The 12,005-nt window shown below is 38.8% G+C and overlaps 1 protein-coding gene across 30 annotated transcripts in view; it reads right to left on the reverse strand.

Moving 5' to 3' along the window:
- Window positions 1-1,619: 1,619 nt before the first annotated feature.
- Window positions 1,620-12,005, reverse strand: part of ANK2 (ankyrin 2) — a 335,054-nt gene continuing 324,668 nt past the window's right edge. For 18 of the 30 annotated variants that reach the window (XM_062574102.1, XM_062574106.1, XM_062574099.1 and 15 more), the window contains 6 exons: window positions 11,030-11,122; window positions 10,471-10,554; window positions 8,639-8,803; window positions 7,027-7,209; window positions 5,601-5,692; window positions 1,620-3,942 (listed from right to left, as the gene is read on the reverse strand). In XM_062574102.1, the coding sequence (XP_062430086.1) occupies window positions 3,759-3,942; window positions 5,601-5,692; window positions 7,027-7,209; window positions 8,639-8,803; window positions 10,471-10,554; window positions 11,030-11,122 (801 nt within the window). In that variant the 3' untranslated portion in view covers window positions 1,620-3,758. The remainder of the gene's footprint in view (window positions 3,943-5,600; window positions 5,693-7,026; window positions 7,210-8,638; window positions 8,804-10,470; window positions 10,555-11,029; window positions 11,123-12,005) is intronic. The other 12 variants (XM_062574110.1, XM_062574111.1, XM_062574108.1 and 9 more) reach the window with 3 other exon arrangements.

Genomic DNA, 12,005 nt, shown 5'->3' on the forward strand with positions numbered 1-12,005 from the left:
TTTATAGTCTGATGAAAAGGCTGCTAATATGCGAGAGGCTGTTTTGTTCTGAGTGGTGGTTTTCTTCAAGAAGGTTCTAGATGCTCTATTTTCCATCTACAGGTTTTTTTTCTTTTTTTCCTTGAAGTGGGAGAGAAAATTAACTGGATCTGAATTGTTGCCACTTTTAACTTTGTGCTTGTCATGGGCTATTATGACTTTTAGATTTTATATAAATATAAGTAAGTTTTCAAATGTCACTGCTCTCTCTCAAGCCTGTCAGTCAAATAGCACTTCTACTGGAAATGCAAACAATGAAGTTGAAACCAGTCAGGCTAGGCTTTAAAACCACTTTAATCTGTCTGCCGCATCTGATACATGTTCCAGTTGTCATTCTCCCATCCCTCCCCAGCAGCCGAGTCCTAACCAAATGCTGCAGCAAGCAGATCACAGCTGCCCCGCCCCAGCGCTCACCATGTTGCTACTGCAGACACTAGCTCTGACTTACTTACTTACTTACAAATGATGCTTGTTCTGGTGTTGACGGGTGGAGGAAATAAAGCCTTTTTATCTAAAAGTTACCTAGTTAAACCTACATGAAAAGACATGAGTGTTTTATCTTGCAAATCGAAGCATTCACAGTTACTTCCTATTTGTTTTCAGGCAAGGAGGCCAATGTCATGGTGGTGTCTGGTTGTTGCTTCCCCTCACCCGCCTCTCCTAGGAAACGGATGTTTGTTTTCAAAGAGAGCCCTGGGCTGGTCAGGCACTTGTGATCGGCACAGAGAGGCTGTCTCAGCTCGCTGCCCTTTGATTTGTTCCCGGATTTTTCATGGTCCAGGCACAGGGCACAAGCTCTGCTCAGGGCTGAGGCATCTTTCTGCTCCATACAGGGAGTTGCGCCGTGTGTCTGTTGGGATCTGTTTGTCCCTTAATCCAAGAGGTTCAAGTACTTTGAATTTTGGAAATGAGGCAAATAGATAGAAACTGCTTAAATTATAGACCATTTTGCATGTAGTGTGATGCAGGTAGGAGGACTTGGCTAGCTACTCCTTTGACTTCAGTGGGGCAGTGGATGCTATGGCTAGGGCTCCCGACAGGCTAGTCAGAAACCCACCTGTGGCAACACAAGGGGAACAGATTTATAACAGGGCATCGCGACAAATTCTTCCCCATATTTTCTGTGTGTTGCAAGGGATTAAGATGTGACAGAATTTCATCCTACCTTTTTATTCTGCGCCTCTCCCCTGGTTGAGTTACTCTGTGTAGTCCTATGTGGGAATTCAAAAGAGCAATTGAATCGCCAGGCAGTCCAGGCCGTATTCTAAGGCAAATTCTACCCTTCCAGGTCCAATGAAATAACTAGAAAACAGCTACTCTTTAAAAATGCTATTAACGGCAGTTTTTTAAAAAAATGTATCTGATGATATTGTATAAGGACTGACACTTACCAATCAATCATTGCTGAATAGCAGAATTAAAAAAACAACAACAACAAATCTTAGCTGGCTACAGAGATATTCACACTTCTTTTTGAAAGAAAGTCTGTCTTAAGGATGCTGAGGAAGTACAGGCAAGTGAAGCACCCAAATGAATGCTGGTCCTGCTATGCTGTATTGGCAGTAAAAGAGAGTGAGCCATTATTGCTACATTTAACACTTGTACATTTTATTTAGTTAAATCAGCCATTGTACACATTGCAGCTATGTATTGTTAGTGTTGTATTTTTTTTTAATCTTTAACTAATACATGCCCTCATAGATATATTCAATTAGTGTTATCACCATGGGAACAAGATGCTGATTCATCAACTTAAAATTCACTTCTCTCACAGTATTCAAGTTCTTTGATAACACAGCAAAAAATCAAAATAAGAGGTGAATAACCATTATGTTGTTACACAGAACATCATCTGCACCGCAAATAACACAACAGAAATGCGTTTCTTTAGAGCCTCGTTCTTCAAGATCATCCCGTGCTGTCTTTTGACAATAAGAAAGCCCTGATGTATTATGAAATGTTTCATTATGGATTTCATTCATTTTGGCTGCCAAAACACCTGTTTTCTATTTGCCTGCCAAAAGTGAGTTAGCATGATGCCTTGCATTGTTTTGCTTGCAAGAAGCCAAGATGTTTTCACTCTTTGGCATCACTAATAAGAAAGTGCCCTTGTTCAGAGCACTGAGTGAGTCATTTAAAAAAAAAAAAAAAAAAGTCAAAGGCCAGGTAAGTATTACCCCTATAGGACAGAATTTATTTTCCACTGCTTTTCTTTTTCTGAGTACACTACTAAAAAAAAAAAAAAAAAAAAAAAAAAAAACATCAAATAGCTAATTAAAAACACTTTAAGTGTGTATATGTATGCATCATATTTGCTAAAACACTACAGAGCTTCAACCAATAAATATTAGGATATAGAACACCAAAAGTGTCAGATCTTTATGTTCCCTTTTTTGAAAATAAAAGTGCAGACATGCTATAATGGTTTTCAGAGGGTTGGTTTAGAAATATATATATTATACATATATATATATAAAGATAACAAAATATGAACAGAAACTGGTTTTCAAGGATTGTGAGCAACTTTCTCTTTAAAAAACACTTACTTGATTGAAAGATAAAAACTGCTCGCTCAGTGCTAAGAGGGCTAACAAGCTGACATGATTACAGAAGGGCTTGGTTTTGACTTCAGATGCCACATGCATGTATCGGGTAAGAGGCAATCTTGATAAAACACGGTGAATTAATTAATTAATCTCTTTGTATAGTGGGTAGGTCTTTCTCCCATAGTTATCTACAGTGCAGTGGCCAGCAGGAAGTACCATCAATAAGACAGTGTGGTTTGCTAAAGCAGTGATGAAAACAGGAAACTACGTAGTTAAATTGTTTAATACACCCTGCCACATGTCCAGATCTAAAAGATTTTAATACCATATGCAGTTGTACCATAGATATAGCTGCTAGCAAGTTGGTTACCTAATTGGGTATTTTATTTCTTCCTTTTTTTTTTTTTTTTTCCCTCCTCTTTCTGGAAATCTTTAGGTGGCTGTCCAAAGGTCTTAAAAGTATTGAGGGCCACAGTCAGCTGCTACTTCCATGAAAACAGCTGAATTTCCAGGTTTTTAGCCTGACTCTTAGAGCCTTTAACTATAATAGATCCCTAAACTGGAAGTCCTGTGGATGCAGGAGATCTGCAGTGCTTCTTCCTCAGTTGGTCTGTGTTCTCAGTCAAATACGATAACAATATTTCTATTCATCGCTGTTCAGCAGTTTCACTAGACCTTGTTCCATTATGCTAACTGTAGTCATAGGCAGTGTGTTCTCTGCAGTCTTTAGGTCCAAATACTCTTGCTATATACAGTTTACATGTTAACATCCCCCTGCTATTTTTTTTAATGATGCATGTACATAGTCACTTGAAGAGGCCTGTAGATGAAGTCAGCTTGACAAATGCAATTTCGTGAAGCTAGTGCAGAAGCAAAGGAATAAAAAAATTGGCGATGCTGACAAATTCCCAGTAGAGCACAAAGACGACGATTCGGTGGATAAATCATCCTGAATGAAGGATGCTATCTTTGGTCACAAATCAGCTGACAGGGTAAAAAAAAAATAACCAAAATCAAATATGAGGGCAGGGATAAAATGAATTTGCTGCATCTGCACAAGTAGAAATGGCAGTGTCTTCCAGTGATTATGTAGGTAAGCACGTCACACCTAGAGAAGATAAGTGCTGCATACTGGATGGGTGGTTATGTGATGCTTTGAGGGGTGGCAGCTTCTCACTTTGCTTCATGTTTCCAGTCCTCCTTGCAGAAGTGCCTAAGAAGCTGCTGGAGGTCATGCTGGAGGTCATCCTGTGGTAGTGCTTCTGGTGTGTCTTCCAGCTCTTCTATGTGAACGTGTTTTCCATACCGGTCCTTCATCACAGTCCTCTTCTGTGTGCTGGCTTTATTCAGTGTTGTCCTAAAGAAAAAGAAATAGAAAGCTTTCTTTTAAAGCCCACAGCTCCTGAAACTTTTAAAAGACACTCCTTTGCAGTTCTAAAGCTCTTCATTCAAAGTGAAATGAGAAGAACTGTAGCTGGAAGCACTAGTTAAGCCAAGTACTGCGGTTAGATATGTTTGTGCACTCTGAATGAAAAGCTAACCACTTTAACTGGCTTTTGTAAGGTGAACTAGTAACAGTTCATCTGTACATACTTACTAAGCATACTATTTTATATGCCTGACAAAAACATGCTGTAACACACAGACATGCAACTTATCTTGAAATCTACACAGGACCTTCCTACATTCTCTATTTAGCTTCAATGTACAGACTTGTCTTGTATACTAGTAACTTAGCTTCTTCAGAAGTCTTGAAGACTTCTAAGTAAGTCAGATCTTGCTTCTGACTGTCAGTAAAGCTGTACTTGGGGCAATTAGTGTCTTGACATGTTCTGGTAATTGCTCTCTAACTTCATCAGAACCTCTTGCTCTATTAGTAAAAACTTTAAGCCTCCCTAGGCCTTCTTTAGCTCAGGCAAGTAAATATAGTCATCATAGAACAGCTAAGTGTCGCTCAGTTCATCTGCTACAGAAGACCAAATTTTGGTCAGCCTCCGTGAGGGAGGACAAGGGAAGCCAGCATACTTGGAAATTCCTGATTACTCAGCCAGGAGTAGCTTGATGCACAAACCTGTTTTAACAGGCAGTTGATGCCTCTTATTTGACTTGCATGACCAAAACACCCCTCTGTCAGGCAGAATGCCTTGACAGATACACCTGTTTATTCATCTAAAAGTAGATGAGTCAGCAAGTCTTCCAGCTTGGTTTGTCCTTGTGACACCATCACAGTAGCTCTGAAAACAGTACTTATAAGCAAACAGCTTATAAGCTGTTTGCAGCTTATAAGGGCTTCCCTCTCAATGAGGTGGGATACTGCTTATTCCAAATATAAATACAAATCAGGTAGAAACAAATTAAAAGTGACCCTCTACAGGTCAGTCAGTGTGTTCTTTCCAAATGCTAACGCTGGTTCCACCATGCTGATACACTGGCCACTATCCATACAAACAGCCCAAAAGAAAATGCATGTATGGTAAGTAACATAGTAACGTGAGCTCAAGTGGTGTGCAGTAGGTGTGTGTATATTTGCTGTACTAAGTAGCTCTTATTTTATTACTGCTAAATGTTTTCATTTCCATCTATCTGCCCTACCTTGTTCTTAGTGGGGCTCAGTTCTCACGTGCATGCGAATCTTCTCATCCATTCTGATAACACTTCAAAATCACAAATGATCATGGAACCAAATCTTACATAAAATTATTTTTGAAATATCCTTTTTGTTGTTGTTGTTGTTAACTGTAAATCACAATCTGTTATTTTACATCACCACCTATGATCAACTGGGCAGTGATACACATTATTGAGCTAGTCTTTCCAACTGAATGTAGACCTTCCAGTAGTTGTATCTCTTTCTGTAATAAAATGTTAGTAGTAGTATTTAGTACCTTTGTAAATAAAGCTTCAAATACTGCCAGACAGTGGTTCCACTTCAAACACTCACTTAAATCTGCTTATGTTTATTATGAGTTTGTTAGTCCTTTTCTAGTAACAGTTCATTGACATGCCAAGCCAGACCTTTTAATAACTGATCCATCCTCTTTCATGATTTCTTTCTCTACTAAAGCAGGGAGTTGGACTTTCGTTTGGTTACCTGTATAGCTCAAAGCCTAAATTAAAACAAAAACAAAATCCTAGGACAGAAGATAATTGTTCTTCATACCCTAATCTTACTAAATACCTTAATCTTGACTAAATCTAGGCAGAGCTGAGGAGATGTTTAAAAACGCAGCATGCTCGAAGATGAGGACGCGAATAATTTGGAAGTATGTGCCTGCTGTTTGTATCCTTTTAAATCTTCCTCAAATGTAGTTGAGTAACAGTTCATGTACGATAGTTTCGTTGTTACTAGGAATTGTACTGGAAGGTATCTTGGCGCTTTACTTTCAACTTTTAAACAGCCCAACTCAAGGCCTGGAGCACCACATTTGCAGAACTCATCATTTATATCTATTTATAACAATTCTTTTCCTGTTGCAGGAAACATCATCTTTTATATCTGTTTCAACTGTCATCTTGAGCTCTGTCTAGCTCCCATGTCTCCAAACAGTTGCCTGTTTCCAGTGCTAACAGTACACAGAAATAGGCGGGTGATAGTTCTGAGCCTAGACTATACTGAAAAGGAAGAGCCAAGGAGTGGAGTCCCGCAAGCGTTCCACAGAATACCCGCTGTTAATACTTCATGGGAGGAGGAAGGGGGGTGAACACAACATTTTTATTTCCATTTGGCTGGATATGGGTTTCTGTAATATCAACGGCTTCATGCTATTGTTGCATCTATGCTTTTATACAGTATTTTGGCAAATTAAAAACCATAATACTTAAGTTACTTATATTGCCCAGAAGCTCTCTTCTGGATGAACCTTCAAAGTGACAAGAGATTGTACACATGTGTTATTTTAAGGGATAATGGATGGATTAAAATTAAAGGGCTATCAATTCCTTGTAGGAAAAAAAAACTTTTCTATACTGACATGTCTAAGCTGATCAGAAAAAGCATTAAAACAGGAAAAGGTGCTGAATAGCTTGGTAGCTCTTTCTTCCTTTCAAGGACAAATGGAACACTTGCTGTGATGCACGGACTTTTCTAGAGAACAGACTCACTCAACTGTTCTAGTTTCTAAAGTTAGCTGCATGTGTTGCAACCCATGTATGGGCTTTTTTACGATATAACTCACTTGTGTGGTTACTCCACTTTAGTCAAATGCTGCATGTTCTTGGAACCTTAAAATGTTTCATAGCCAATTCTTTAATGACAGACCTTCCCATCCCAACCCTACTTTAGGTACTGAAGTTTTCATAGCATGGCTGCATATAACAACTGAGGTTTATACTCGGTAGCTGAGTGATGCTCCACCACCAAAACCCTCTCAGCAGAGTACACTTTGTCCCCAAGTGTGCTGTTAAATTTCTTTTAGTATCTGTATTTAAAATGCCTTTTTACCTCTTCAAAGTCTTCTTTGGCTGACGGAAGATCAGTAGCTAAGCTTGCATCCCCCAAGTGTTTCTCCATTCTCTCTCCTTGCACTACTGTGGTCTTTATGACTTTACTGACCTTGCGGCCTTCCACTGGTTCAGACTGGAATTTGGAGGCACTAGACAAAACAGCAGGTTCAGACAAGGTCACCTGGAGGGTCAGAAAACAGAAGTATATTGGGTATGATTTACAGAACAAACTGAGTTTATGTCTTTTAGTGATCTTATATTGGGTATGATTTACAGAACAGATACAAACTGAGTTTATGTCTTTTAGTGATCTTATCATGCTTTCTTAATCATTACCTTACAGAACAACAATGTAAGAAATGTCTCACTTTCTGTGTGTACTCATCAACACGGCGAGTGTGCATTTTGTTACTTGCTGTACAGCCCCAGAACTAGACAATGTCAGATTAGTGCCAGGTCAGATTGCAGGAGCAGCCCTAGATAATTTGCTCGGATGAGTAAATGCTGTGACACGCTGCAACAACTAAACTGCATCTGGAACCTGAACCAGCCCTGCACCACAGCACGGGCTGTCAGACTGGCTTACCTGCCAAAGCCAGTGGAAAATTATACCAAGTAACAAGTAGACCTCTTCCTGTGAATCTTTGCTGAATATATTATTTGTGTTACCTTACTCCCAGGGAATTAATTCTGATGAGTAAACGGGACTGGTGGGAGAGAACAGCAATCATGTTCCTAGCATTTCTAATGACAGTTTGTTAAATGTTGCTTTCGACTTCAATACTGCTGAAAGCAACCTCTCTCACTAGCTTTGGCCTCTCTCACTACCTTAATTGTGTTGACACTAGTATCCACGTAGGACTACATGGGAAACTAGGGCAGGAAAACGGAAACATAAAAGCACTTACTTTTTCAGCTTAGGGGCTTTTGGGGATTTATTTATTATTTATTTATTTATTTTAACTATCTGGCTCTACAAATCTGCATAGAAGAAATACTTTTCTTTAACCTCTCCAAAGCAAAGAACACCTCAGTGGGTTAAATCTAATGTAACTGTAGTTTTAAAATGGCTTACTTGTAGAAACTTGGAGAACACTGAATCATTTGGTTATGACATATACTGATTTTCTTATTAGGTAAGTATGTATTTGTTATCAGACTCTTTATCATCATTCATCTATATGCCATCTTAGTACAGAGCTGCTTTCTTTATGAATTTGATACTTTTCATAAATGATTCAATCTGAATCTGTCTTATGACTTCCATATGCAGAAAAAAGGCCTTCTTCCCCCCTCCCCTGCCTTCCCTCCCTCTTTTTTTTTCTTGAGCTTTCTGTCTGCAAGAACTTTTTTTTTTTAGTATAATTAGAAAACTAAAAAGTCTTGTTGACAAGAGTAGGATGTAGTTACTAGGTACGCTGTTAAAGTACTTCGCCTCTAACAAGATCAGCCAGCAACACAATGCCTCTTCCAAGCACTTCTTGAAGTCTTGAACTTCAACAGGAATTGTGTAACAAGAACAACATAAATGGGGGAAAAAATAGTCAAGAGTAGGAAGCTCTGTTCTTTCAGATACCCTGTACCATCACAGGGGAAGTAGAAGGTCTAACCTCAGACTGTTCACTGTCGCTCTTCAGCACAACCCGTTTTACAACTTTGGAATAGCCATCTCCTTCTTCAACTTCAACAGGCTGTTGTGGTGTTCCTCGCATTATGACTTCTTCTTTTTCTATGCCATCTGGAGAAACATATCGCCGGATGATCTTTCTTGTGACCTGAAAGAACGAAATAGAGATTTTGTGTTGGAAGAATTAACAATACCTTATTATTCCTTCTTATTCTCCATGCAGTATTAAGTGCTCCAAGAGCACTTTTTTTCAGACCTGAATATATGGAACTACATAGACAGTCCAGTGTTTCAGCCTTTTAATACATGTTTGCAAACACCTATAGTTACGCTGGACACTGATGATGCATTGGCCCAACTTAAGCTACCATACAGGAAAACTTCCGTTAACTTATTTTGTGAGCATATTTTACATATTGCAACTATTCTTTAAAGCAGTAGTTATTATTAGGAAAAGCGGCTTACTATCTTAGAGAGAAAAGGTACTTTACAGCCACACAACTGCTAGAGGACACTTTGGGACTGACACTTTCAAAAGGATCACCAGATTAAAAGACTTGAAAGTGAGCGAGTGGTTGTCAGCTTGGCTATCAAGTACTTAGAACTAGATTCATAACAGGACTTGAACATAACACTGTTGACACTGATGGTGCTGACTACCCCTAACCACTGCTTAACTAGTGAGCCGGAATCAAGCCACTTAAGAGACTAATCTGGTGTGTGGGCTTTTTAGGCATTGGCAAGCCAAAAAAAGAGCAGCAGAAGAGAATTACAGGGTTCAAGATAAAGTGAATCTCTCTAGAATAATAAGAATGTACTCTTCTGCGTGACTGACTGACTGACTTAAAACGCTCTACTTTCTCATATGGCTACCTAGTCATCTTAGACAAGATGACATTAGGCATTTACCTCCTGCTTTGTTCAATAACTTATTTGCTGTCATGTGCAATCAGACTGTTTGTCTCATGTATCCAACAGTCACAGAGGCAGAAGTATTTCCCTCTCCATCCAGCAGGTCAAAGACTAGTGCTCACTCTTGTACAATGTACTCAAGAATATCTGTTGTTTGGTAGAGGGAGGCAAGGATGGGGTTTGTTTATTTTCATTTAATACAAATTGGAACTGCTTCTAGAGAGATGTAATCCAGCTGAGGGTCTGATAAAAGCTGGAATTTGCCACCAGCAAATTCCAACTCTGCCAAGCCCTAGGCCAATTCTCTAAGCACCGAGGTGTCAAATAAAGCAAGGAGGACAGGACTTCCTCTTCCACCTCCACAGTGTACAGAATTCAGTTTTCTAAACATGCTCTGAAAATGCTTATTTTATGAGGCTGTCAGAGAAGTAACTAATTTCTATATTTTCTGCTCCATAAAACCTGAACTATATGCCCAAATACAGAAATTTAAGAATGTGTGCAGTCACAACTGAGTAACAATTTTGAGGATCTGGATTTAGGTGACTCTTGTGGATCCAGCCTTCCAGCAATTGGATTAATATGAGAGAAGTCATGCTCTTAGATGAAACTAAAAGAAGTATAGTGAAATTTCTACACTGCTCTACATTTCTGAGGGGGGAAAAAGGTGGTAAACTTGCCAAATAATGTCATGGCAAATTATAAATCGAAAAAAGATTGGTCTTCAGAGTCAAAATAAATTTTCAAGTGTTGAAATCTCCTATTAGTATAAACTCTACTTCCTTTCATGCTCTTTTCTTAAAAAATCATGCCCCTTTGCAAAAGAAAATTAAACATTTATGTGGAGTTATCTTTCTTTTTATACAACAGCAGGAAGGTAGCAGGGGGCAAAACTGACAATACCTTCTTTACCACTGTGTGACCATATTCATCTGTATATTGCTCTTCTGTGACTGATTCTGGTGGTATTTCAGGCATACTATCAGCCTGTATGACAAAGAACAACTTCTATTAAGCAATGACTTAATGTGTAATTTCTTTAAATAAGCAACTTTAAAATTGGTTAAAGAATGAAAAAAAGAAAATTATTAGAAAAAATATGTTCTGTAGATAAATATTTAGAAAAATATTAGTATGTATTAAGAGAAGTATAAAGCAAAGGAAAGTTAGTATGCCATAACTGACAGGCAAATTTGTTTTAGTAGACCATATACAGAGCTGAAAAGTCTTTGTCCTCCTACTGAGGCATCTCACAGAACTGCTAATCTTGCTACATATTCTACTGTAATCATCTTTTCCCCATAAAATGTACTGAAACAGCTTATCTAATGGCCATGCATCATTCGGGAGCATTCCAGGTTCAAGTAAAAACAGCAGCCATGTGGGTGTCTCAGCAGCAGTCCAGCAAGTGTTACCAGGGCATGATCACCACTGGCACATGCAGCAGTTCAACACTCAGTACCTGAATGATCACTCGGCGGCGAACAACCCTGGTAGTTACCATTTCTTCCTCATCTGAGCTGGTCTCCAGCTCACCTAATTCCTCTGCTAGTTCCTATTGCAAGCATGGAAGCAACGCTCTGTTTACTGATGCTGTATGTGGTACTAGCAATACTCACAAGTTCTGACTTGCTTTTATCTAAAAGCATCTCCACTTCTGAACATTTCTGTTTTTTGGGTTTTGACCTTTTACCTTTTGTCCTCTTACCTTTTAATCTGTGAAACATTTATGCAGAAGGAAAGAAGAGCTGTGGCCGCTTGCCTGTACATTAGCTGAATATTAACATATTGAAAAGAGAAGGATGAATCTTTAAAGATAAAGGATGTTTTTAATGGAGGTTGTCAGAGCCAGCTCTGAAATATGCTGCATGACCTCACTGCAGATGTACTAGAAGGTATTACTAACAACATATGTGGAATTTCTATGTACTGAGTATGGTTTCTATATTAATTCCACAGGAAATCATATGAAAGCCTTTTAGTTCTCCATACTGAGTAATGCATAGTGCAGCATATAGACACTGGGGCTGAACAAGTTTAGAGGAGAACAAATCAACACTCAGGGCACTGCACAGGTTTGAAAGGAAAAAAAAAAAAAAAAAGAGTAAGTATTGAGGTTCTCTCCAGCATAGAGAAGAATTCAAAATTTTAATTGCTCAGAGGCAAAGAGAAGCTGAAAAGAACTACCAAGGAAACATAACAGTCTAAGGTGGGAAAAATAATATATAAATATATTTCTTTATAAACTTCAGTGGAAGAATTATAGGTAGTAAGAAGCAAATTATCCCTGAGGGCAGCCAGGATGTCTTTTTCCTAGGCAACCAATGCCTCATATACTGAGTCCTACTGTAGCCAATCTTTCAATATCTGAGTCATCCTACACCTTTATGTTCTACCTTTCTTTGAGATACCAGAGGGAGACCTCTGCTTCTAGCTGA

Source organism: Rhea pennata, chromosome 4 (genome assembly GCF_028389875.1).
Source record: "Rhea pennata isolate bPtePen1 chromosome 4, bPtePen1.pri, whole genome shotgun sequence".
Classification (NCBI taxonomy): Eukaryota; Metazoa; Chordata; class Aves; order Rheiformes; family Rheidae; genus Rhea; species Rhea pennata.